General features: G+C 44.9%; 1 protein-coding gene across 2 annotated transcripts in view; it reads right to left on the reverse strand.

Annotated features, from left to right (window-relative positions):
• Positions 1-26,014, reverse strand: part of KLHL14 (kelch like family member 14) — a 66,651-nt gene extending 40,637 nt beyond the window's left edge. The window contains exons 1-3 of one of the 2 annotated variants that reach the window (XM_052788576.1): positions 25,975-26,014; positions 23,336-24,318; positions 7,488-7,609 (exon numbers count right to left, since the gene is read on the reverse strand). In XM_052788576.1, the coding sequence (XP_052644536.1) occupies positions 7,488-7,609; positions 23,336-24,273 (1,060 nt within the window). In that variant the 5' untranslated portion in view covers positions 24,274-24,318; positions 25,975-26,014. Of the gene's footprint in view, positions 1-7,487; positions 7,610-23,335; positions 24,319-25,318; positions 25,470-25,974 lie in introns of those variants that run through there. The other variant, XM_052788575.1, reaches the window with a different exon arrangement.
• Positions 26,015-27,501: the final 1,487 nt, after the last annotated feature.

The following is a 27,501-nucleotide window of genomic DNA, read 5'->3' on the forward strand; positions in this document are numbered from 1 at the left end:
GGAGGAAACCTTTGCTTCTAACACGCTATCATTCTTCTAAAAAGTAAAAGCTCTACAGTGGATAAATTTATTTACTTAAAAGACATAACATTTCCAAAGGCACAATATATGCTAGGTATCTAGTGGTGCTTAAGCTGACACTTAAGCCTTTGAAAATTTCTCCCAAGAACCTCTGATGTGAGCATATAAATCATACTGTTTGTGTTGTAAGTAACCAACTTTGAAAAGAGAAAACTGGATAAAGTACTCCAACACATGAAGGACCGAGAAGCTCTTAGTGACTCCAAAGCCATTTCAGAAAAACAGAGGAACAGGAGTTTTGTTATTAATTTGCCCAGGAAGGACAAAGTATCATCCTGTATAGGAAAGGCTGATACAACTGAGCACCACAGAATTGCCAAAGAAAACAGAGAAGAAAGAAATATAACCTATTCCAGCAGAAACGATGTAGGCTGGGGAGTGGAGTGACCCAGGTTCTGTGATACTGACTATGACATGAAGCAAACCATTCTACTTTCCTTTTACTTGACTTCCCTGTGGATAAAATACATAAATAATGATGCTGAAAGGGTTTCTAGAACCACCAGTATACCTAAGTGCTGGCTGACATTCAAAATGTTGTTACTGAAGATGGAGGACTGCTGTACAGGAGGTTGTACTGTCACGGAACATATTCAAGGGAAATTTAAAAAGTCAAAATGGCAGAAATAAAAAGATACTGTATTCAGACCAGACTACCTGCAGTGGAGATTGCCTCATGTAAAAATGAAAGCACAGCCAACCTGGGGAAGGAAGAAGTTGGACTGCCTTTATCGGAGCATCGAGGATGAAAAGGTTACCAGCTGCTTGTTATGATCAGTGAGTCAGAGGAAGACAAATAAATGACAACTCCTTGATATTGTGTGATTGCTGCTCGCATGAAGGAGAGGAATGGAGAAGGAAATCGAAATGCCTGATTCATTGTTTGTCCTTACACATTAACCAAACACAGCAGACTTAAATATACCTGGCAAAGGGCAGGAAGGTCAAGATAACTAAAATAAGACTAAGGGATAACTAGGAAAAGAGGTAACCAGAAATGAGGTGCTGGTCATCCTGACTAAACTCTCCAGTCTGGCGACCTTCTGGACATTTTCCTGTCTTTCCTATCCAAACATATTACCTGTGTCATATTTCTCACTGGAAAATGACGTTGGCTTTTACATTGGATTAAAATCCAAACCTAGTGCAATCCCTAAGCATAAATGCATTATTGCCCATGCATGTATTTGCCACTATTTTGATGCTCACTGAATCCTCTCCGTGGTTTACCCAGATGATGTGGTTAACTAAGGAGGTTAAGGAATGTTACAGTTAGTATCTTACTGAAAAACAAAGGACTGATATGAAAGAAAGATCTGCTGCAGCTGCAGCTTCACATGGATGGAACATGCCATGTAAGAGTTCAGTAATGTTTCCAATATTTTACCCGTTTGTGCTTTAGAGAAAAAGGAATTTTGCATTGAAAGGAGGATTTGCTGTACACCTAGAAATCTGTAAGACACAATTTCTCTCCTACTCATCGCTTCTAATCAGACAGATGGATACATTGCTATGGAAAAAAATACAAAAAAAACCCCTAAAACAATGACTGCATCATTTTTATTTATTTCTTGCATTCTCTGTTCACGTAGCAAGAAATTTAATTCCAGTTGGATCAGTCTCTTGTGATATTTTTTCTTTCATTTAATATATTTTTTAAATGCTTAGAGGCATTATGACAGAAAAGCATGTATTTTTTGCCCTGGTTTATACCCATCATTCTTACCATTACAACAAGACAAAAGCATTAAAGTAAAATTAATCATGTCAAAAGATTTTAGCAAAAAACAAGGGAGACCATGCATAAAGCATCGCTTTGTCTAGTGTGAAGTCACGCTCTGATTAAAAACATATAATGAAAGTGAAAGTAATACATCATTGCCTTAGCAGTAGGGTTTTTGGGAGAGCTATGCAATTCTGAACACAAAAAATCTTTATAGGCTCTGGATTTTGAAACTTGCAATTATTATAGAATAATTCTAACAAACAAAACATTGTTTCACTTCCTTAAAGTTTAATTAATCTTAAATGTTGCAGTTAAACCAAACAACCAAAGGAGTTCTAGGATTAAACAAGGACTCCTGGCAGGATGGTAGCTGGTAATTAAAACCGAAGCAGCAGTGGCTGGTTCTGAGCAGTGAGGCATGAGGTGGTGACACTGAGACCCCCCCACTGCCCCACATCCAGTAAGTAGTTATGAAGACTGCGAAATACCATGGAATAATGAAACCCCACTAACAGAGCAGAACTTTTGCTGCTACTAAGGACTGTCAAACACCCATCAGCCATTCAGTTTGTGTCACTGGGCAGTGGTAGCTTGTTGCTGCTACGTGACATAGGTAGCACCCAGTCAAAAAATGATCTGGTGTTTGTGCACATGTAGGCAAGCCTGAAAAGAAACCACGCAGTGAAGATCTGTTTGCTGTACTTTGCCATACTGTCTATAAAAGCCTCTGCTTTGCTCAGACACGACTGTGTAATAAGTAGTGTTTCACATTAAACAGCAACATGCTCATTATGAACCTCAGATTAGGACTGTGCCCACATCAAGTAAAATTAGGTGGCAAAAAATGTTTGTAAAATGACACTTACTTTCTCCTTTTTTTTCTTTGTTCTGTCTCTATTCTTTGTTGCCAACATAGAAAAAATAACTCCTAGGAATATCAGACAGGAAAAATACACAGTAATACTAGACTGTGAAAAATCTACTGATCCCTTGAGCCACAGCATTCTTGCCTATAGATGATGACATTAAAAATTGGAAATGGGTGCATGCTTCCCCTCCTCTTCTGGATCTATGAACAAGGCAAGTTGTTTTCCTGATACCTTTAGAATTACTCCCATTAGTACTGATGCATTTGGTGCTTTGGGTAGCCAGGCAGAGAGAGGTGGGCAGTATCCCCTGCCAATAGATCTAGTCTTGTCGCAGGAACAAAATGAGATTGCTACTCTGCTGAGCTGTCATACTCGATAGCTTGTGCTGTTCCACTTGCAACTGTCTTCATAGCTCCAGCTGCAGCGCCACGGCTTACATGGAGTCAGTAGTTTCTGATGGTTGATCTTCTCCTGTTCCTTATGCATCACACACGGCAGGACAGAGAGTCCTAAGCAACTGAGTGGAGTGGTTGCAACAGCTGCTCTCCACACTGAGAAGGAAACAGGCAACAGGCAAGCAGCTCCCTCTCAAACAGGCTTGCAGGCCCTGCTGGGTAACTTCTGGGGCTCCTCTCAGTGGAAGGTGACAGGAGGAGGTTCGGTCTCGTGTCATCCACTCCTCCTCAACAGCCCTGCCACTGCACCCAGGACAAAGTGTTTGCAAGCTTCTTTCCCACCTTCCCTACCTCCAAATGCCACTGGCACAGACAGCAGAAAATGAGTAATGTAGGTGGGTTTGGAGGAGGGAAAGGGGAATTTCTGTGCACATTTACATTGGATCAGTAAGTCTCTAAGTGCAAAACCTGGCTTTTTGTTGGTGCGTGGGGGAGTCTACTGGAAGGAAGAAGGTTAAAGAAAAGACTTTGTAAACGTTTACTAGTACAAGAGGAAATCAAATACACCTAAGGTGATAATATGACAGAACACCCTAAAATACCAGACTGCAAGGACTGAGATTCTTCCCATCACAGAACCTCATGAGCAGGACACAGGTTTTGCTCTGTCCCTGTTCACTAGGGAGCAAACTCTTCATTTGCACTGATGACCTGGGGGTAAACTGCAACCTGTATTGGGTTTGTGTGGCAAGGTTTTGGTAGAGGGGGCATTACAGGGATGGCTTCTGTGAGAAGCTGCTAGAAGCTTCCCCCATGTCCCATAGAGCCAATGCCAGCCAGCTCCAAGAAGGACCCGCTGCTGGCCAAGGCCGAGCCCATCAGCAACGGTGGTGGTGCCTCTGGGATAACAGATTTAAGAAGGGAAAAAAGTTGCAGCAGGCACAGAAGCGGCAGCCAGAGAAAGAACTGAGAACATGTGAGAGAAACAACCCTGCAGACACTCAGGTCAGTGAAGAAGGAGGGGGAGGAGGTGTTCCAGGTGCCAGAGCAGAGATTCCCCTGCAGCCCGTGGGGAAGACCATGGTGAGGCAGGCTGTCCCCCTGCAGCCCAGGGAGGTCCACGGTGGAGCAGATATCCACCTGCAGCCCGGGGAGGACTCCATGCCAGAGCAGGTGGATACCCCAAGGAGGCTGTGACCCCATGAGAAGCCCATGCTGGAGAAGGCTCCTGGCAGGACCTGCAGACCCATGGAGAGAGGAGCCTACACTGGAGCAGGTTTGGTGGCAGGACTTGTGACCCTGTGGGGGACCCACGCTGGAGCAGTCTGTGCCTGAAGGACTGCAGCCTGTGGAACAGACCCACACTGGAGCAGTTCGTGAAGAACTGCAGCCCATGGGAAGGACTCCCATTGGAGAAGTTCCTGGAAGACTGTCTCCTGTGGGAGGGACCCCACAGTGGAGCAGAGGAAGAGTGTGAGGAGTCCTGCCCCTGAGGAGGAAGGAGCGGCAGAGACAACGTGTGATGAACTGACCATAAACCCCATTCCCTGTCCCTCTGTGCCGCTAGGGTGGAGTAGGTAGAGAAAATCGGGAGTGGAGCTGTGCCCAGGAAGAAGGGAGGGGTGGAGGGAAGGTGTTTTGAGATTTGGTTTTATTTCTCATTACCCTACTCTGGTGGATTGGCAATAAATTAAGTTAATTTTCCCCAAGTTGAGTCTGTTTTGCCCGTGACGGTAATAGGTTGCGTGATCTCTCCCTGCCCTTATCTCGACCCACAAGCCCTTTGTTATATTTTCTCTCCCCTGTCTAGCTGGGGGAAGGGAGAGAGAGAGCGGCTTTGGTGGGCACCTGGCGTCCAGCCAGGGTCAACCCACCACAAACCTCAGGACTGACAGCACTGTCTAAACAAGTGAAAAAGAAACAGAAAAAAGAATCTTCCTCCTTCACTGCTGATTGTACATCTCTGATAAGAATAAACAGACCAATTATTTTCCAGAACTGTGGACTGGGAGTGAGGTAAAAGGGTAAAGGAAGGATATAAATGTACTTCCTCCTATATTGCAAAAAGTACATGAAAAATAAATATAGAACAATGTCCTTAAATTCCTCCACACCATAAACTTCATACAACACCATGAGTGCACTGAACTATCACCATGTTATAAGGTGATTAGTTTGTGGTCTTCCCTAAAACTGCTCAGTCACAGTTCTTCAAGTCCCTGCACTCCTATGCTGTAGAGTCCTTCAGTATTTTATGGAAAGGACAGGACAAAAGTTCTACTCCAACTTGTCTCCACTTCCCATCCTCTCTTATATTAAGTTAGAAAATAAAGCAGTGGATACTTGAAACTCTTATTTCAACTTTTTAAAAAAATAATTATTGCTACCATTTGATGAGTAGTAATAATATTTGCTAAAAAATCATGCTTGTTAACATTTAGTCTTTTTCAGTGTGAAAAGACAAGCATTCTCCTCTGTGTTCCTCGAACTGTAGTCCAGGCCAAAAGGGCATCCTTTTCTAGCAGGTTTTGTAAGAACAGGATTACTCCATGTCACAGAAGGCTGTGTATTTGACAGCCATTGTCTCAGCTGACACTGAGACAGCTCCTGGGACCTTCAGGACTTCCAGTGCTGAGCACCAAGTGCTTGAACATGAGCTAGCTAGGACTGTAACAGATGCATTATCTTTTAATCACAGCACAGAAGGTTACGTGCATTAACCAGAATGGAAAGAGATTTTTTGTTTACTGTTAGAGGTAACACAGAAAAGATTACATTCTTTTGATAAAATTACATAAAATTATTCAGAAACATCTCTCAACACCACCATAGATGGTCTTTTAACCAGAGCATTTAGGTATCACACCTCTGGATCCAGTATCCCATAGTCTTGGAGTTCGTACCACAATGTAAGTAAATCAAGAACTGAGTAAATTTCATTCTTACAAAATCTGACATATCTACAGATAGGTAAGTTTCGGAATAAAGTTTTCTACTTTAATTCACTGGAGAGTTCAGATCCTGAAGCAAGACATCCATTTCTCCTGCCTCTCCTCATGAGCCACTGGATTAGACACAACAAATTAAAAAACCCCGAACACTTCTGCCTTACGTAATATCATTGATTTTTCACTGACTTACCATCTTCAGTATTTTCTTAGTAGTAGCACACAGAGGTATCATACCTCATTATTCTAAAAAATGTGAAGCACAGTATGTTCCCTAGTACGGATACTGTAGTCTTTTCTAATGTACAGTTCATACGACCTTTTGTAATTGCCATTTTTATACAATACCCTCAACTATTAGTCCAGGGCATCTATACCTAAGCAGTCTTTATATTGCAGCACTTTGAGAAAGGCTTCTAAATTTTCCATGGGAGAAAGCAATTTGCAAAGGCATCATTTCAAGTCCTGCATCATAGCAGTCTTTTTAATTCTTTTTCCTAACCTGTGCATGTAATATTAATATGGATATATCCCATTAAAGGCCATTGGATAAGGGATGAGGAACAGAATTCTGTAAAATGTATTTTACTTGGGGAAAAAAAGCAGGTATATTAGGAAATCCAGGTTTTACCAGTTGTCCAGTTTTAGAAGTATGGCTTTGATTTATGGATCAAAATTGTTCATTTATTATTTTATCTATACTGCTTTGGGCAATTTTGACAGTTAAAATTTAGTTTTATTGACCAATGCAGCCAGTTTAGCCACAAGGGGACTAATGCACACACAGCCTGCTGCACTCAGGAAGCTATGATTTGATTCCATGACCAAGTCAGACTGGGAATCGCAACCAACATAACAATAAGTTCCAAATCTTGATGCTCGAGGCAAAATACTTACTCTAAAATACAATCAACCTTTAAAAGAAGGTGAGAAAGATTTTTGTGATAGGAGCCTCTGTGCACTGTTTATTGTAGCTGATATATTCCACCAATGCTTCTGTCAGCAATGGACGCAGAGCAGTACAGAGGAAACCTTTCTTTAATGATTGTGGACAACAGATAAAGCTGGAAGAAGGAAATGAAAATGCAAAAGAGAATCAAAGGTGTGCTCTAGTACTATGGCTTACCAGGGATCTGACTCTGAGAAAACTGTCTCGAACATTGCCTTTTTTTTTTCCTAACCAGATTTTATTCATATCTGCATAAATATGCATGTATTCATGTCGCAGTATGAAAGACTTACAAGTTTACTTAAAAAACTTACTGGAATGATTTTAAGCCAATGTTAATTTAGGCCTATCCTATTATAAAATTAGCATCTTCTGCAATCTCAATTTATTGCTCCATTGTGAAGCCCCCTTGTGATACATAAACAAATCTCTGAAGAGAAACAAATCAATAAAGTGTCTAATTTGATTAACCATGTTTTTAAATTCATCAAGACAACTGTACAAAAATAAACCACTTACTTGTCAGTATTTTCCACGTCTTCTTTTCATCATCATAATACTGAACCAAATTGCTGGGTAGCCGGTCAGGTCCGGGAGGCAATCCTCCAACCAATAACAGCATTTTCTTATTGGAACGAATTCTTCACCCAAAACAAGAGGAAAGATGAACAACCACATTACTGAGGAGTATTTTTAGTGGCAACAAAATCATAACCATCAAAAGAATGTTCACTGCTTGCAGTTTTCTATTTCATTTTTTGTGTTTCTTTCCCCAATCATGTCTCAACAATTTTTTGAACCAAGCAGAAAAATGATCAGAAAAGCTGCATATCTCTCTACTCATGGAATAATAAGCTTCCTTCATGCAATTTGTTAGAGGTTCATTCTAGAACGACCTTTTTCTTATATTATCCCTTTAAATCATCACTCTTTACAGCTGAATACACATGAAATGCTCTGGAGTTGTACTAAGGTTAAGCATTAAAGTTGCATGTCAAAAATCGTATTAGTCAAAATCATTATTATAAGCCATTCTACACTCAAAGAACCTTGAAAAAATTAAGGTTATGCAGAGAGTTTGTGAGCCAACTCTTTAATCACACACTGAACTTCAGATATATAGTTTAGTACAATTAGCAGCACTGGGCTAATGGTTATGGGTTAAATGGTACTTACAAGCACTTTTGTTTGTTTAATTTAGTCCAGACTCTTGCTTTCACTCTCCCCCCCGGCTCCCCCCTTGTCTTTGCTCTCCCCCTGTGCACCACTGGCTATAGCAACACCAATTGGTAAAAATGAGACTGTGATGTTGTTGTGAGCCTCCCCAGAGTGGAGCCCTGCCAATGCTTGCCACTGATCCAGCGGCATGAACCTGCTCAACTGTGCAAAGTCACTCTAATTCCCTCCCTCTGTTTTTCTACCTTCTCCCCCAGGGGGCAACCACTGAAAGGAGTGACTACCCACCCATCAAGAGCTGGCAATTCGCTGCTATTAACCGTGACCGTGATTCCCAATCTGCCTGGCAGTTCTTAAGAACAGGACTGCAATGTCTCATATGCAGTAAAAGCGGTTATCTGCACCCTGGCCTCCAACGCTCCACCTGATGAATGTACGATTTCTTTCCAACATTAAGGGATTTAGCACAATTGTAAGCGAAAAGGGGAGGGGAGACCCAGACCCCCAGATGAGCCCTGATGCTTTAATAGTCAATTCGCATATAATTGAACTTTCATCAGTTATACTAAGCTTGGGTGTGATAACGCTGAGATAAAGGCTCAAAATGTTCCCGTGAAGTAGGAAGGTGACGTAGCCTAGAAAAAATGCATCGATATGAACGAATGTGCAGGGGGATCATGCATTTGATGGAAAGCACCTGTGCCAAACACCAACGTTTTTCCAAGTATGGCAACATCACTGTAGCAATCGGTGTGTCAGTCCACAGCAAACACTCCTGGACAGGAAAGGTACATAATGCCATGAACCAAAGCCCACCGCCACAACTGCATGCGGCGGGATCAAGCTGCCACCCAGGAGCTCCAACCTCAGTAGTGCACTCCAGCAGCGGGTGCTTTACTACTGAGGCACACCAGTGGCTTAGCTCCAACTACTACCTAGAATGAGTCTTGGGGACCCACCAATTTACATTTGCATCAGGATTGCATCCTCTCTTGAGAAGATTGGGCAGAATGAACTAGGTGGTGCTGTAGACACGCACTACCCAAAAGGAACCTCCTTCAGGAAGGGAGCATGCAGCTGAAGGCTTGATCCACATGACGCTTAGGAATAAAACCTTTCAAATGGCTATCCAAAAGACAACTACAGACTGCAGATACATCTATCACAAGGATGGCCAGGGAATTATCTGGCAGATAGCCTTGTTTGTTTTTAAATGGACTTAGGGCTCAAGGAAGGCCCTGAATTGACAGTGGAGGAAACAAAACCATCACTGCAGGGGCAGGAGCTACACCACGGGGGCAGTGACACTGTCCCACGCTGTCCTACCCCCCTGCTTCACTCCCGACTTGGCGGGAGCCCCTGCGGTCCTTCCGTCTTTCTGACAAGCCAGCCTTTGACCTCTGCACTGAACCTGCTATGTACTGTCAAATGATGACTGTTACCTGCCCACCAGACTGTATCTGTGTAGGATATCAGGAACCGTCTCATGATCAATGTCAGCACAGACTCCACTCGGTGAGACCAAGCTCTGGGAAAAGCTTTCATAAGCATTGCGAGCATCTTGAAACATTCAATCTCCCCAGCAAAGTTTTTAATGAGAGAACATTTGATAAAAACTATGCAACACAGGAGTATGATAAACTATTTTTGGTATGAGTTAGGGATGACTGCACATGTAACAAGTGGCAGAGCAAACCAGAGCCATAAGTCAGTTATGCATGGCCATCCCTAACAATAGAGAATAAATTGTTTATTCCAACCCTCTTGTGTTGTATGTTATATCACAATCAACTCCCTGTGTATTGTAAAATTCAGAATGCCCTTGCAAGGTTTACTTGATAAAAGAGTTTATTTTGATTTTCATCTTTCATCTGTAAAACTCCCTTCTAACTCCAAAGCACTGTGAAAAACCAATGAATGGCCAAGGCTCAATAGTTAAGGTGAAGAATGAAATGTCAGATATAACTCTGAGTTTCCAGACTTTGGCAGCTGCAACTATCCTTAACATTACTTTTTCAGCTAAACAATCTGAGAAGCTACTGTTTCTTGAGAAGGAGCAGCACTGCTATATGGGAAAGTTTTAAAAATATTTAGTATTTTTACATGTTTAAAATGGGAAGTAGCATGAACAGAAGCCCTTAATAAAAGTTTAGTAAGAACTTCTTAGCCAGCACAGTATCTACCAAGAGCACAGGGAACTCTTACATGGCAAAGCAGACATGTTTTTTTTTTTTACTCAAAGTATCCAATTCATCTATACTGAGAGCTCTTCCAGTGAACCAAGTAAAGATAATACAGTGACTAAAGATATGCATATTTTAAACTGATGTGTTTTCTTGGAGCCAATTCTGCTTTTTAAGTTTTGGTGTGAATTGCTACATTTTAGGTTTTGAAAAAACATTTTCTTTATTACATTATATTTGTGTCTCATATTGCACTGAGCAGTACTGTTAAAATCTTATAACACATCTTAAAATATGAAAGACATAGAAGTGATCACTGCTTATATGCAGAAGACTGTTCCAAATATTAATAAAAATGTAAGTCAGTAAAACACTATGATGAAGGCAGGATTTAAAAACATGTGTAATACCTTAGCAAGATAAAGTTTCTCCCTTTCTTGCATTATTACATGTTTGCTATTTGGATAACTCAAGATTACCATGTGAAACACACTGCATTACATCTGAAACACTCTCTTTTCATAGTCCTTATTTCACAGTGTAATATAGTATTCATTTATATACTGTGGTTCACAGTGTCCCTAGCACGGCTATTGTGACCATCAGCAGTGGGTCGTGGTCAGGGAAGGCTAAAATAATGTTAACTGTGACCAGGCAGGCTGACGTCATGGCAAAAAGCTGAGATAAACTTAGCCATATCTTATCGCAAAAGTATTTCTTGTACCTAGAATCTAAAACTCTAGTTCTCATTGATGAACACACACCTGTTATTATTCTGCACACACTTTGCAGTTTCTGTTCTGCAAAGATTTTAAAACATTTAATTCACCTTAATTAAGTTCCAGGGTATCCCATGTGGTGTGAAATTTATTTTGTCTACTTACAAGACTGGAAACCAAAGTATATTTTAAAGTCAACATTTTCAAACTTGTATCATTTCCTTCAGGCACACAAACCTAGGAATTTGAGAACTATGTGCCTTCATTTTCAGAGATGTTGAATATCCACCAACATACCTAATCCTAGTCACTTCAAAGGTAGCAGCAGATGTGCATCAGCTCTGAAACTCAGGTCACTAGTCCATAGGCGAAACTAACTGTGAATACACAAGCCAAAACGCTGAGCCCAAGGGAGTTTATCAGCTCACAAGGAACCAACAGAAAGACAGTAACAGACCTCAATACTCCTGACAACCACTGCCACCCAAAGGTCTTCTGCAACCTTGATAGCCTCATGTTAATGGAAAATGCATGAATGGGAAATACTCTTCTTGTATGTTGTTTTTCTTTATTAGCATATCTATAAATCTTTCACTGATGGGTCCTCCTTATCTGGGCAGTCAGTAGAAGTTCATTCTACCAAGGCTGGCAAGAATACAAGCCCCAACAACAACAGGTTTGCTCCAGACTCTTCCAGTTTTTAAGCAACGCAATAAGGCTCCCCTCCCTGCATTAGCCAATGCAAAGAAATGGAAAGAATAAAATGATGAAGTGGCAATCCTGTGGTTCTTAATGCATTCGGTGCAGTGTTACACATCAGAAAGAAAACTGCATCTTAGACATAGAGGTGATCATGGTAATCAATAAAAAAAAAAAAAAGACTATCCAACTATACTTTCCTCGTAACCCAGGACTATAATAAAACCAAAAACCTGGATCATTAATTCTCTTTTAATATAGGCTATCACCATGGCTTTGAGTATACAGGGAGCCAGGTGGCTCTTCAGACCAGGGACCTCATAGACATGGGATGCCTCACTCCTGCTTGAGTGCTGACCTTAAACACAGCAGAGCCAAATCGAACTTCAGGTATTTGCTCAATAAACTCAGGTGCAAACAAAACCAGCCAGAAGACCAGCCCAGGTCCAGCAAGAGCAGGTGAATGGGTGATGAATTTTACTTAAATCCACAAATCTCATTACATCAAAGCATTTGAGAAATGGGAGGCCAACACATAGTGATACTGTCAAAACAAAAAGTAGCGAGAATCTCAGAAAAGGTGGCTGTATTAACCTGCAGCAGAAACAAAATATTCCAGTGAGGTTTAGATACCAATCTCAAGGTAATAGACAAAGAGATAAAATACACTGTCCCAATCAGCATTTCAGTTGCAGACCTTTTGTTTGTTAACACTTAATTTAATCTTCAGAAACCAGGACAGTCCTTAGCAACCTTTTTCTTCTAAAAAGGCATGTGAAGGAGTGTTGTGTCCAACAAAAAATGTAATGGAGAATCTAGTTGCAGTCTGCAAATCTGAACTGATGCTGCAGGCATCCATTGGTGCGTGACTGAAGAAACTGTTTTGCCATCACAGAACATGTGATGAGATCTTCGACAATTACCTTCCCTGCTCCTGGGTAGGTGTCGTGATTTAACCCCAGCCAGCAACTAAGCACCACGCAGTGGCTCGCTCACTTCCCCCCCACCCAGTGGGATGGGGGAAAGAAGCGGGAAAAAAAGTAAAACTCGTGGGTTGAGATAAGTCCAGTTTGGGTCAGCTGCCCTGGCTGTGTCCCCTCCCAACTTCTTGTGCCCCTCCAGCCTTCTTGCTGGCTGGGCATCAGAAGCTGAAAAATCCTTGACTTTAGACTAAACATTACTTAGCCACAACTGAAAACATCAGTGTTATCAACATTCTTCTCCTACCGAACTCAAAAACATAGCACTGTACCAGCTACTAAGAAGACAATTAACTCTATCCCAGCTGAAAGCAGGACAGTAGGCATTTCAGTGCAACAAAAGTGTCATATGAAAACTTCTTATTTCCATGGATTTTGGCTTCCGCAGTTGACTGCAAAGACAGCCATGATTAGCAACACATGTTTAATAGAAAATATCATTATCCAGGAGTTTAACTGTGAACTTGATGAAAGCCTTAAGATACAATGTAAAATTTATTTTGGATGGAGAAATTTTGTGAGGTTTTGTTATCACATAAAAAGAATTGATGAACATCACAACCTATAGGTAAATAGGCATCCAGAATCTCTTCCTAATCCTACAACACTGCCAGGGAAAGGACCTGAGCTCTCACAGCCACCAGACCAAGTCCTGCAGATCAGACTTCTGCTGGACCTCTGACCCACCAGGACAGCTTTCTCCTTATGGGCAAAGTACAGACCTAAAAGAGTATCTTGATTTTGTCAAAACCTAAAGCATGCTGAGGTCTCTTGCAAATTATGACCAAGAAATTATTTAGTTCTTAGGGTCAAAATATGTTCAAAAATATGCTGAATGTATGAATGTTGCTTTATGAATGGATTTTTGTGACTCTTCTAAGGCACAGCTGATGTCCAAGGCACACTTGAAAGAATGTGAAAAAACTTTCTATTTATACTGTACCTGAAAACCAGTCTTATCATTCACGTTAGTGCCATGAAGATTTTGGGTTTCATCTTTTCATTCTCAATGTGGGCATGCTTAGCAGAAGGCCCTGAGTAGAATTCTTCATTGCAGCAGAGCTCAGCACAATGTTCACTGAAGAGGTTCAGTGATGCCCAAGAGAAACCTGCTCTCCTGTTCATTTAATACATGTTGCTGACCACTGACAGACTGAAGTTTAGGAACATAAATACTAAGTTGGGAATGATTTGCTGCAGACATTGATTGTTGGTTTTGTCCTCTGAATCTACTAGAATTTTTTTTTATTTTCGTCCAATGCATTTTTTTAAATAAATGCATAGAAAAAAGGAGAGTTACTGTTTGCTCCAACAACAATCTTTCCTTTTTCTATCTAAAAAGCAGAAGTCTAAGGGTAAGTGAATAATTTGTCTGACAAGCCACACTTAACTGTTGCAGTTACCTGATATGTTAAAGTTTCCTTTATTTCTACAGTAGCCAAACAATTTTCCATCCCCTGTATTAAAATAACTTAGCATCTGTTTGGAGCTCTAAATACCCAATTTTTCTTTATGAATCCAATCCCACTGCCGTTACTAGTTTAGAACGGTCTCTAAGTAAATCTTGAAGAGTTAGGGTATTTTTTTAGCTGGAAGATTTTTAAAGAGAACATCCCTTCCTTTTGGGAAAAGAGCCTCTGAGCTAACAGGTAGCTTAGGGGTGGACAACTATCCTGAAAGACTGGCATCTACCATCAGCATTCCTTTGGGAGGAACACAAAGGAATGTCCTTCTCATCTTTGTCTCCCGGTATTACCAGCATATTCTTCATGTTGACAGGAGACTGGTACAGTTCCCCAGAAAGATGCGCAGTACCTTTCCCATATGGAGTCCTACCAAGGTTGCTGTATTCATACACAACACTGTTGTTACTTACAGCTTAAGACAGGCTTAAATAGATGTGTTGCCTATATGAGATCATGAATAGTACTTCTATAGTGACAATATCTACACAAATAGATCATTTGAACACGAGTCTTCAAATTCTCTGAGATCTGAATGATAAAGATATCCTTACTAGCCACACAGTGAGTATCTGAAGCATTATAAGGGATTTGAATCAAAGGAGTTTTACTAGAAAAGCTTATATTGGTAAATGAGTCACAAAACCTCCCGTGTCATGAATCTTATTGGCAAAACTATGTAAACAACTGATTTTCCATACTGTTGGAAGTTCTGAAAAACCTTGAAGAAATTCCCTTTATCCTGAATACTTTTACAAGTTAAACTAAAGAAAATGTCAAAGCTAGATGCTTTTGCAATTTGCCTTCCCTTCCCCACCTCCTTTTTTTTGTTGTTGTTTTAGACAGAGGTGGTAAAATAGAAATGTTTATAGGATGCTTCAGGGTGGTCAAATCCTCCTTTTCCCCCTAGGAAATTTCAATCAACTCTTCTTTTTGATTTTCAGACTGTGAAAAGTCAAGAAGGTCCTTTTTTTGTTTGATTCTCTATTGGAAGTCCATGATGACAGGAGGTTTCTGCATCAGAGGCTGTGTTCTCCCCAGCTGAGGCTCCTTTTCCTTAGGAAGCTGAGGAGAAGAAACACAACTTGCTGCTGCATCACCCAAGCTATGACTGGTTACCTTTTCCACTGCCTTTTTTTTTTCTGAAAGGAGGCGGCAGTCAGGGAAGGCAGGAAGAACCAACTGTGGCACCAACTTCTATTTACTTCCAGCTTCATTGCAAACCGTCTGCTTCCATTGAACTTGGCAGCTGATAATATTTGCTCAAAGTTTATTGTCTGCTTTCCAAGAATACAGCAAGAAGTGTTGACTACTAAGTACTAGGCATGACAGTCTTTAAAGAAAATTTCAGGGAGGCAGCAAATATGAAAAATGATGCCAGGAAGTATCTACTAATGGATTTCAACTTCCGATATTCTTTGATTTCTTTAGGTGGTCCTGTAATACCAGACAGGATCTGTCTCAACAAAATCAGTGACAGAGATGTTTACAGAGCGTGGAGTCCAGCTCAAAATTTTTGTTCAGGATTCCTATTAACTTCCCTCCTCAATCTTTCCAGGCCATACTATGCAAAGGATAATAACGAACTTTGCTCTGATTTAGAGAACTGCTGATTTTCAAAACACAGGAGTTGTTTGAAAAGATAAAACGGTGTTTTTACAGATCATAAGGATTTTTCTTCTGTAACGTGAGTTTAACAGAACCAAAGCTTTTTTCCTGGCAAACTATTTTCTGTTGATTTTGTTTTCTACGTTTGCTGTCCTCACTCCCCTTGCCCCCAAGGCTCACTGTACTTTCTCTTCAAGTACAAATCCAAACAATTGCACTGTCGCAACTCTTCCATTTACTGCTCAGCAGTTACAGACTCAGAACCTCCATATTCTTCTGCTATAAGGAAAAAACTATAGCGACCCCAGGCCACAACCCGCTTTCAGAGACTCTCTCCTTTCTATCACTTCTCTCCACATGACAGGGATGCACATCAGACAGAGAGGGAACAGAAAAGCCTCAGACAGGGCACACAGGCAGCCAAGACAGGTGTGTGTGATGTTCACCATGATCCTACAGCACTCCATTTGTAAAAGGTACACCCTAAGTAAAAACCATACCAGGAGGACTTTGAGAGGGAACTTCCTTAACTAGGAGGCTCCGCACCACCTGTGATCTATGTTCTCCCTGACTTGACAGTCTTGGATTGTGTTGCCAAAGCATGGGCAAGAACAGCACAGGACCTCATGGCAGACAGCTCCACTGTTTAGTAACAGTGTTTAGTAGTTTAGTAAGACTATTTTTTTAAAGTTAGTTTTCCCTCTAGAACAAGGCGGCTTGAAATCCAATGAAAGATTTCCCTCTTGGAAAAAGAGTTTGGAGATGCAGATACTTGAAGCTGCTTCAAGTGCTAAAAGGGGCAGGGTGACGGAAAGCCAAGGAGCAGCACAGCCCAGCCAGCTGCAGCAGCCTCTGGAGATCCAAGGTGGGAGGTCTGGAGCCTTTGGCATTGGTGTGTGCGAGGTAGGGAGCCTGGTGGAAGGGGCACTGACGGGCCGGGGCCATGGTAGCAGGGGATTCAAGAGAAGGGACAGGCAGAGGTGAAGCTCAGGTACGTTGGATCAGGGGAAAAGCCCTATCTGGCAGAGTGGCCTGGGAGCAAGGACAAGCCTGTGAGGCAGACTGGTAAGGGAAAATGAGCAGTTTGGTTGTTCAAAAAGGCTTTGAAGTAGGGGATTTTGAAATTCTGGAGCAAGGGAGGGCAGGAGGTGGGGAAAGATCTGGAGGTATCAGGACTATGTGTCGCCTAAGGACATAAATCAGCAGTTCACAAAGGAGACTATCCCACCTAGTACCTCTGACCAGGACACTGGCTGGCAGGGGAAGGGGAGTATCTGCACATGGTACTTGGCACCCCTTCCTCATCTACAGCTGTTGGAAAGACAGTTGTTCCTAAGAAAGGCCATTAAACGCTCTTCATAAATTAAGTTTCTCCTAACGAGTGCTGTAACTGGGCCAAGAAACTGGTTATCACCTATGCCACCACAGCTCTCAAGGATTTTACCAGCCAGGACATACATGTCTTTAAGAAGGCTCCCAATGACTGTCCTGACCCACAGCAGTCCTTTTAGGACAAAGGTGCTGCCTCCGACCATAACCTGAGCTCCAGGCCTCCCTCTCTCTTCGATACTCAACATCTCTCCACTTACGCTTCAGCACTAGCCTGTCTCCAAAGGCAAATGAACGCACATAAGGCAAGTAAGGCAAGTAGGTGAGACTAACTAGGATTAAACTGACTACAGGTCTGTGGTTCACTTCCCCGCAGCCTCTAATGTGTCAGTCTCCCTTCTGCAGCTCAGCTGAGAGAGTCCTGGCACAGGTACAATTTTCCTGATATTAATTCAAGCACGTAAGACCTGATGAAAAGCCCACTAAAATAAACCAGAGCCTCACATTCACTTCATCCACACCGTAATGCAAATGTTAATAATTCACATACATTTTAAGGAATGTTTTTTTTATCTGGGTGTTAATTTGGGGCCTGAAATATTTCTCACTTGCAATTAAACATGAGTAGGAATATTAGTTTAAAAATCCAAATATTGGTGTCAGGATCACAAAGGGACAGGCAGGTGGCTGTTACTAGAACACACAACAATGTATTTCAGTGAAAAAACAAGCAATTTTTTTTACAACCACCAAACATGCCCTACTGAGATCCTACAAAAATGTCAGCAGAAAAAGAAGTCAAATTGAACTACAGTCTGTGAGATTTGTAGACAAAACAGTGTATTCAAGAAGGAAATTATTTAATCGCCAAGGGATGTAGCCAGTTTCTTCAAATTTTTAATCTCCTCTGTAGAAAGTAAAACAGACTGGGTATATGTCTTCCACATAAATGCTAGCATCTCATGCTGTTTAGCACTTTACATTTTCCTTCTTCATCAACAGTTACCACCTCCCTACTGACTGAAAACTGGTCATATCTTCTTCATCACTTGTCACTGTTTAATTTGCTGTCACTTTCACTAATATTACCTAACACCAAACAGTCTTGATGACACCCTCTCACTGCTGAAATTAAAGAAGAATAAAAACCTCTACAATTAGCTTCAGCAGGACCAGAATTTGCACTTCCAACCTCCCCAAGGTCCAGTAGTCCAGGAAACAAAAGTATAGAAAAACAGCTTGGTCTGTACATGCTGGGACTTCGCTGAACCCAGAAAACCGCACGGTCAGGCTTAGCCTTCTTATCTCTTTGTCTTTTTATTTTCCTCCTTTCTTTTACTCTTCAATTCTGTATTTCCTGCCTATGACTTTTCCCATCTCAGGTCAGTTGATTGATCCCCGTCTACTTTTCCTCTCCCACATCTGAAATAGCTTTTCCAGAAACTGAAATACTCAGCTGTTATTGACAACAGATGCTGTTTCTGCCAAGAATTAGGGGTTTTTTTCCCCTTTTGTTTCATTTCCTCTCTTCTTTTTATCTGCTGGGGGCTTTTTCATTTTGTATGTGTCTTTTCCTGTCTGGTATCCTATTCTTTCACTTTTCTCCTTTCGAGACTGTTCTCCTCTCCCCTTTTCACTCATTTGTATGTCCTTGCTTCTGCTACTTACGTCCTGGGGTATCTCAAATCCTTTCTTTTTCTGCATTTCCCCCTCTCTCCCAGCTTTACTTTCCTCACTCCCCTCTGCCTTCAGGTACCTGATGCAACTGTACAGACATCTAACTGCTGCTCTGCCTGCAAATCCTGGAAGGAGCTGACCAGCCCTAACACCCATTGATGTCGAGAGGAGCTGCATGTGTCCTGCAGCCAACAACAATTCCCAGGCCATAAGGGGCTGCCTCTTCCCACCCAGCCTACCTTCTCATGTCTGCCTGGAACAGAAGTCTTTGTAAATAGTTACAGGAGAGCAAAACCATAAAATCATGGAAATGTTCTATAAAAAGGCAACAATATTTAGGTAAAACATTTAATAATAAGCCCCATAATTTAAAATTTTTTTCTATAATGCTCCATTCTCTGTCTACAGCTACATTGTGCTTTAGCACAAGCAAAATTAAAGTTAAAAGCTAGGCATTTCATAGCAGTGATGTGTTTTTAACCATTTTCATTGTTGCAAGTAAACATGAAAGCAATAATAATTCTCACTAGCTCACTCATCTTTTAAAGTGAAATTCTTTCCAGCAACACAGTAATGCTCTAACCCAGAACTTTTTAAAAATTGAAAACACATACCGTGTATTATATAAAATATATTATATTACACAATAAAGCACAGAGACATTTTAATCAACTCAATACTCTAGTGAAGTCCCGAGAGTCAAATAAATAACGGGAAGACAAGCATTCCTCTATCTAAATGCATTTTCTTCCCAGAACTACAGAAAACATGACACAGCACAGAGTTACCTGTGTCCCTCAGGGACAGACAAACATCACTTAAGCCTAACGTTCAGGGTCACCATAATGGGCCCAACCTGCTCCGTGCTGAAATCAACTGGGATTTTTCCTCCTGATGTCAAAACGGACTGTGCCTCAAGAGGCTTTAATAGCAGCTTGTGTCCTGAGGCCCTACTGTAGGTGAGGATCACAGAGGCCAGAAAGCTCCAGCATTAACCTGGAAAAGGGAGATCAAAGTCAACAGAATTACTAACTTTTTGCTTAGAGTTGAGCACCTGATCAAATGCCAGATCAGAGTCAAAACACCCACCCTCTGTGGTAAAGTCCTAAACCTCAGAGTGCACAGCAAGGTTCACAAGTCAGGAACATCATTCCTCAACTTTTTAAATGATGATCATTTAGTTGCTGTACTTTGAAAAATAATTTTACAAAAATGCATGAGGGCGTTGAAGTGTTACCTTCTCTCAGGAAATTTCATGAAAAAAAAAAATTGCTCTCCCTGCAGGTAAACAGCATTTTTCACTGCAGCACAAAAGACAACTCGGGTACCTACTAGCCCCAGCACCACTTGCGCTGCAGGATCTGTATTTGTAGCACAAACTTTATAAGTAACTCTGCTCATAGTGCACAGACTGGCTCTTATGATCCAAAATCGCTTTCCTCCAGCCCTGATAACAGCAAAAACTTGTGTTTGCAGAAAAGCGAGCATGTGTGATTTACCACATAAAGGACAAGCTTAAAGAAACAACCAGCACTATCCTTCCAGTTACATTTCAGAGGAGAATCACCATATTTCGAGCTTCCCATTATACTAATTAAGAAATTAAGTAGCCCCAATTCCAAAGTTCTCCAAAGTGGTAGTGCATGTATGGATATGTACGTACGTATGTGTACACGCTTTTTTTTTTAAGTAGCCTGTTACAAAAAAAATTTGTTCTTTTTAAAAATGTAGAGAAGTTACTGGCAAGTTCTAATTCTGAGCGCGATTCTCCTAATTTCTTCAACATGCAGTAAGCAGGTGGCTATGGCACTGTGCTGCTGTATTTCTCACCAACCCATACTGTACTGTGCAGTATATATTATACTGTACAACAGAAACAGTTAATCTCTTTCTAAAGACATGTGAACCTTTTGTGAATGACCTTTCATTAAACTTTAAATTCCAAATTATGAAGGTCACCATTGCTCACAGAAAAGGTAGTCAAAGTTTTGAAGTCCTTTTCTGTGTAGTAATTTTTATCTATTTGCACACATACTGTACTGTTAGTTACTTTAAAGATTTCCTTCTGCAAATTAGTAAATTAAGAAACTCTTTGCAGATTTTCTTCCTTAAAATAAAATTTTACTGAATGAATGTCAACCTGTCAAAATTGCAGCTTTAGAGAAACTACGGGTAACAAGAAGGGCAAGTCTGGAAATCTCTATAGTTTTGGGTATGCTTCTTTTGTTTCGTCGTTCATGTTTAAGAAGGCATTTGTACACTTAGGCAGCCTGATGAAATCTTAAAATGATTAAGATTCAAAGACGGGCCTTCATGACCTTTATGAATTCCCAGGAATATCAACCAAGACCCAAAATGAAAATATACCAATTGTATGCTATATCACAGAATGTTTCAACACCTCCAACATTTTAACATTTTGAGTAAGTTCTAATGCCTGCTTATAAATAAGAGAAATCTAAATGTTTTTGCTCCGATTTCACCGCCACCAAAGAACCCAACCAAGAGAAGCTACTTACGACTCTGTCATTAAACACACGTTAAAGTTGGGAAGGTGATGGTACATTTCCACCCACTACAGTTAAGGGTCTCTGAAATACCACTGTCTGCACAGGCGTGCAGACCTATTACAAATAAAAAACGTGGTATTTGTGGTATTTGCAATCCCCCATAAGTCATTAAGCAAGCGCAACTTAGAATCTAATCTAGGTCTGCTTAAAGTGCGATCCTTTTGTGTACACTCCTGCTTACAGGGAAAGCCGGCTCCCAGCACCAGGAGTATCAGATTCTTGCAGCATCCATGACACTTGTAAGCATTCAGTGGTCAGAACACCACTACATATCCTTCAAATGACATGGACCAGTGAAGCTGGAAGGTATCTTCACTGAACCAAGCCGGCTGGTATCTCAGCAATCCACCAGGACACGAGCCCTGGCATGCCCCAGGCGGCGTGCACAATCTCGACTGAGAAGGAGGTGGTGGGTTTTGCATTTTTGAAAGTCAACAGTTTTGAATACAGAAATGCAAAAGGTACACGCCAGCTACAACGGCGGCGTCTCAAAAATACTTTACACTGCAAAATGCTGGTATTCATTTTTTACTGTAGGATTTCAGAGTGAGAATCGGTTGGACAGCAAAGTGACAAGCACGACAAAACACTAACAGAGCAAGCTAGCCAGAGATAATAAAAGAAGGCACAGCATTTCCAAAGTTAAATCATCGGGGTACCTATTACATGAAGATATAAAGAATCCTCTGCATTAACGCTAACAGAGCGTATTATCTAAAATATTTAATAATGTACTAGTTTTTCTTGTTGCTGTTAAGTCATTAATAATATCCCCCTCTTAGTTAAAAAGCTGAATAATATGACGTGTGCTTTGATTTCTGCGCTACCGTGCCCCTGCACTTGGAAAATGGTATTATCTTTCCATTTTTGAATGAAATGAAGTCTAAACATATTTTAAAAGGAGAAAAATAAATATCCCCTTCATTTCGGGTATATTTACTGCTCATTAAACTACATGCTGTGCTTTCAGTTCCTAACACCAACCTCATATAGTGAATCTTTGACATCATGATTCATTACCTTATTAAATGAAAATAACTGACATGTCATAGATGTAAGGACTATGAAGTCACAAGTTTCCACGCACAATACGGACATCAGCAATATCAGGGTATGCGCGGATATTGCACTTATTTACGAAAAGAATTAATTAGATCTAGGACCTGGATATTACAGCTCTAAACGCCCTGGAGGTGCAACTCCTCGTTAGGGAGTAACACCGTGGGAAAAAAATAAGTAAACGTGGCCTGTCACAAATAATTACAACAGGTTCCCAAGGCGCGGGCTCCCGCACGCACGGCGAAGCCTCACGTTCACGCGTTAGCCCCACGGGCCAGGCACGACGACGGCTGAGGGAGCTGCGACCGCCGCCGGCGCGCCGGGAGGCCGGGGCGCGGGGCGGGCACGCTCTCCCCGCGCGGGCAGCCGAGGCACCCACGCCGCGGGAGGCACCGGCGGCCTCTCGCCCCGCCGGCCGCCTCCCAGGAGGCCTCCGCCCCCGCCGCTGCCCTGCCGGGGGTCCGGACCCCCGCGGCTGCGGCCGCCTTCGCGCCCGGGCCGGGGCCCGGGCCGGCTCTCCGCGCGACGGCCTCCCCCCGCGCCGGGGGGGGCGCTGCGGAGCGCCAACGGCCACCCCCGACCCCCCGCCGCCCCCGGCCGCAGCGGCCCCGCCGAGCCGAGGGGAGGGCACGAAAAGTTTGGCGGTGCCGGGGGCGGCAGCTCGGCCCCGTCGCCGCCCGGCACGGCACGGTACGGCACGGCACGGCCCGGCCCGGCCGCAGCCGCCGCGCCGCCCCCTGCCCCGCCGGAGGGCGCCCGGCCCGGCCCCCGCGGGGTCCCTGCCCGCCGCCGCCTCGGCCCCGCGCCCTGCGGGGACTCCCCGCTCCCTCGACCTCCCGCGGCTAGAAGCCGCCGAGGGGGCGCCTGTGAGGAAAGGCCCCCCCCTCCCCGCCGCCCCCCTCACCTGCTAGCCAGGCTCTGCCGGCAGTGCTGCCTGAAGGGCATCAGGTGGTAGTTCATGGCGTCCAGCAGCAGCTTCTGGCAGACGGGGTCGGTGCGCATGAAATCCACCGACTGGACCCGCTCCACCAGCTCCGGCGCCGGGATGAGGGCGAAGCGGAGGCGCTTCATCAGGTCCGGGGCGTACTGCATGCGGGTCTCCCTGTCGTGCTCCAGCCAGAGCACGGACATCTGGAAGAGCGCCAGCTCCGACTCGACGGGGGGGGGCAGCGAGTCGAGCAGGGCGCGCATCTCCTCGAAGTTGAGCAGCAGCACGTCCTCCACCAGGTACTTGTTGGCCAGCTTCTTGGTCTCCTCCAGGCCGTGCAGGGCGGCGATCTTGCACACCTGCTTGTAGTTCTGCACCGAGATCTGGTCGTTGAGGAACTGCACGCACAGCTTGGTGACCTGCGGGATGTGCAGGATCTTGCTGACCGAGAGCACCTCCTCCACCGTGTCCAGCGAGAGGGTCACGTTGGCCGTGTACAGGTACTCCAGCACCAGCCGCAGCCCGATGGATGAGCAGCCCTGCAGCACCAGGTTGTTGATGGCCCGCGGGCTGGCCAGCAGCTTGTCCTCCGGGGAGGAGGACGGGGTGCCGGGCTCCTCCTGCGGCTGCGGCGGCGGCGGCTCCTTGGGCGGCCCCCCGAGCCCGTCCTGGGCGCCGGGCCCCAGCCCCAGGGCGTGCGGGTGCCCGCCGCTCCCGCCGCCGCTGGAGAAGAGGGATCGGAAGTACTGGGAGCAGGAGGCCAGCACGGCCTTGTGGCAGTGGAACTGCTGGCCCTGGGCCGTCAGGGTCACGTCGCAGAAGAGCTGCTTCCTCCACAGCAGGTTGAGGCCGTGCAGCAGGTTGTCGCTGTGGCTGGGGTCGAAGGTGGAGGTCCTGTCCCCGGATCTGGACATGGCGAGCGGCCTCCGACACACCTGCCTTTTAAACCCTCCTCCAACCTGGGCAGAGGGGTGGGGAGGAGAGCGGGGTGGGGGACACACACGGGACGACACAACAATAAACACAGAGCTTTAGAGGCCCGGAGGGCGCATCCCGGCCGTGTGCGCACGGGGGGCGAGCAGCCGGGGGACGGGCTCCCCTCTGCCCGACGAGCCGCCCCCCCGCCCCGGCCACGGACGGGCTCGCTCGGAGGGGCCGCAACTTGGGAAGGCTGGAGGAGATGTATTTTTTTGGCCTCCCCCCTTCCTCTTCCCGCCCCCACTACACACTCACACCACCCCTTTCTCCTCCCTCCTCGGTGCAAACCGGGCTGCTCTCCAGGGGAGGAGCGAGGAAGCCGGGGACGTTTTCAAAGCTAGGCCACCCCCCCACCCCCCCCAAAAAACCCGCACCAACCACCCAAGCCATCAAACACAAAATAAGTCGTGTCCTCCCCCCCCAACTCCGCGGTGCCCAGAGAAACTACGAAGTGTCTGAAACTCTGCCGGGAAGGCAAGCAGCCCTGCCGCCCTGCCCGCCGCCAGCCCCCGGCCCCCTCCGGCCGCTTTGGCAACTCGGCGGCGCCGGGACCCGCTTCGTCCCCGGGGCCGGGGGGCGGCGTGCCCGGGGCGGGGGCTCCGGCGCTGGCCGGCACCTAAGTTGACCCCCTCTCCGCCGCCCAGCGCGGGGGGGGTTTGCAATACTTCGCACCCCGGAGGAGGAGGGGCCGGGGTGAGGGGAGCGGCAGCCCCGGCCCCGGCGAGGGGCCGCCCGCTGCTGTCCTGCCCGGCTCGCTTCTCCTCGCAGCAGACGGCGCCGCTGCCGTAACTCCGGTAACTACGTGAAGTTCAAGTTGGGGGAAGGACGGGGGATGGCGGGCGGGGGCGGCGGGGAGCAGGGCCCTGCCCGGCGGCCCCTCGGTCCGGCCGGGCCCCGCCGCGCCCCCCCCGGCCCCGGCCCCCGCGCCCGGCCCGGCCCGGCGAGGGGGGTCGGCGGGGCAGCCCCGAGCTGCGGCCGCACCTGCGGGGGCTGCGCAGCCACCGACCCGCGCTGGCCGCATCCCGCCCGGCGGAGCGCCGCCGCCGCCGCTCTTCCTCCTCCTCCTCCTCCTCCTCCTCCTCCTCAGCGGGATCCCGCCGAGACCTGCTCCTGCCATTGCAGCGCTCTCAGTCACTCCCCGCCAGCGCTGGGCTTCCTCTGCCTCCCCTCGCCCCCCCCCCCCCCCCCCGCCCCATTTATCGGCACAGCGAGGGGCTCCCTCCAGCCGCTTCCCCGGCCCGGCGCCGCTCAGCCCCGCTCCGCGCCCCGCCGCCGGCTACAGAAACCTCCCGGAGCCGCTCCCTTTAAGTGGACCCGGTCAATCCCCCCCCTCCCCACCGCGCACACACACACACACACATACATACATGCACACACACACACATAAATATATATATACACACACACACACACAGTCCTCTTTCTCCCTCCCCTTCTTTCTTCCTCGTTTTGCCCATTTCTTGCAATCGGAGTTTATTCTGCAAACGCGTTCGTTACACAACTGCCCCCCCCCCGCACACACTTCCAGCACACACACCCGCACACATAGACACCCCTTTCCTCTCCCCCAACAACAAACAAATCAGGAGACACAAGAAAATGCACAGAGACGGTTAGACACAAGGCCAGAAACTTACCTGCTCCACAACCAGCTGCCAAAGTAAAGGTTCACTTAAGCTCCCCCCCCAAAAAATCAATTGTCCTTCCTTTTTAAAGGTTTGCTCGCTCCTTCAAAAAAAAAAAAAAGGGAGAGAAAAGAAAGAAAGAAAAAAAAAAAACCTTCTGGTTCCCAACTCGGAGCAGTCACTCTTTACAATTTATTTTGTCGTACATCATTTGATCACCATGAATTAGCAACAGCAAGAAAATGTACGAGAGAGAGAGAAGGAGAGAGAGAGAAAGAGAGAGAGAGAGAGAGCGCAGAGCTTTCTGCAAGAGAAGAAGAAGAAAAAATGTACGTGTGACAAATTATGCTACCAAGAAACAACACATCATTATCCTTGGGCCTGGGGCTCAGTGAGTCGTAACGAGAGTAATAGGAAATCCACGGTTGGGGAGAGAAACGGTCGTGCATGGCCAGTGGAGAGAGACCATACAGGGGGATGGATGCTGGAGAGACTCGCAAAATTATGGCTCAAGGCTATTGTAAAAATTGTCGAGCGTAAATGACTGCGATTTCAAACATCTTTGGAAGAAAGAAGGGGAAAAAGCGAGCCCCCCCCCTCCTCTCTGCCTCCCTCCCTCTCGCTCTCCCTCTCTCTTCTCTCTCTCTATAAAGAACCGTCAAGTTTTAGTGCGCATTGCTAATTAGTCAATTTCTCTCTGCCTTCACAGGCTGGCGACTTTGCTGCTGAGCTGAAACTGCTAATTTCTGTGACCAGCTTTTTTCTTAGCTGTGATCTGGATGAATGAGTAGCTGTCTCACAGAGATGACAAAAATAAACTCTAATCCCCCCAAAAATTTCCACTACATCTTTCTCATGCATAGATTTATGATCTTCAAGCGCCCTGTGCAATATGCAAACTTTTTATGTGTGTGTGTGTGTGTGTTGCTGGGGGGGGGGTAAGTCTGTTTTATTCAGGTTGCACTGTATTTGTTTTGTGTCTCTGCTCTCACTCCACACCCCAGATGTGATGGGAATAATGTCTGATTTCAGTACCTGATATATTGTCACCCCCACCCCCCTTGTATTTATATTATTGCTTTGACAGTATATATCCTCCTTCCCTGCAAGTATGATGAGGCTGGAGGGGTGGAAGGGAGAGAAAGAAAGTGAGGCTACTAAATGGTGTTAGTGGTAAAACGTTCCCTTTACATTTGTTCCCTTGCACTGTTCAAGATTTATGATCTTATTTGAAGGCATATTTTCTCTATCGTTTTGTCTGGTTAGACAACCGTCTCTGAACTTCACTGTCAGCTCTTCAACAGATAAGGGTTCAGAAGTCACTTTTTTTTTTATTAGAAGATTAGCATATTGTCAGGTTTGTCTTTCGGTTTTGAGACTTTGCAATGCAGAAGCCTGAATCAAATGGCAGGAAAGCAGCTGCTATTTCACAAACGTAACCTTTCAACTTTCTGCCAGAGCTGATACCCTAGAAACGTGCACAGCACAGCCCATGGGCTGGGGCTTTGTTTTGGTTTTTGCTCCTTTACAGTTGTAAGA

This window comes from Harpia harpyja, chromosome 5, assembly GCF_026419915.1.
Source record: "Harpia harpyja isolate bHarHar1 chromosome 5, bHarHar1 primary haplotype, whole genome shotgun sequence".
NCBI lineage: Eukaryota > Metazoa > Chordata > Aves > Accipitriformes > Accipitridae > Harpia > Harpia harpyja.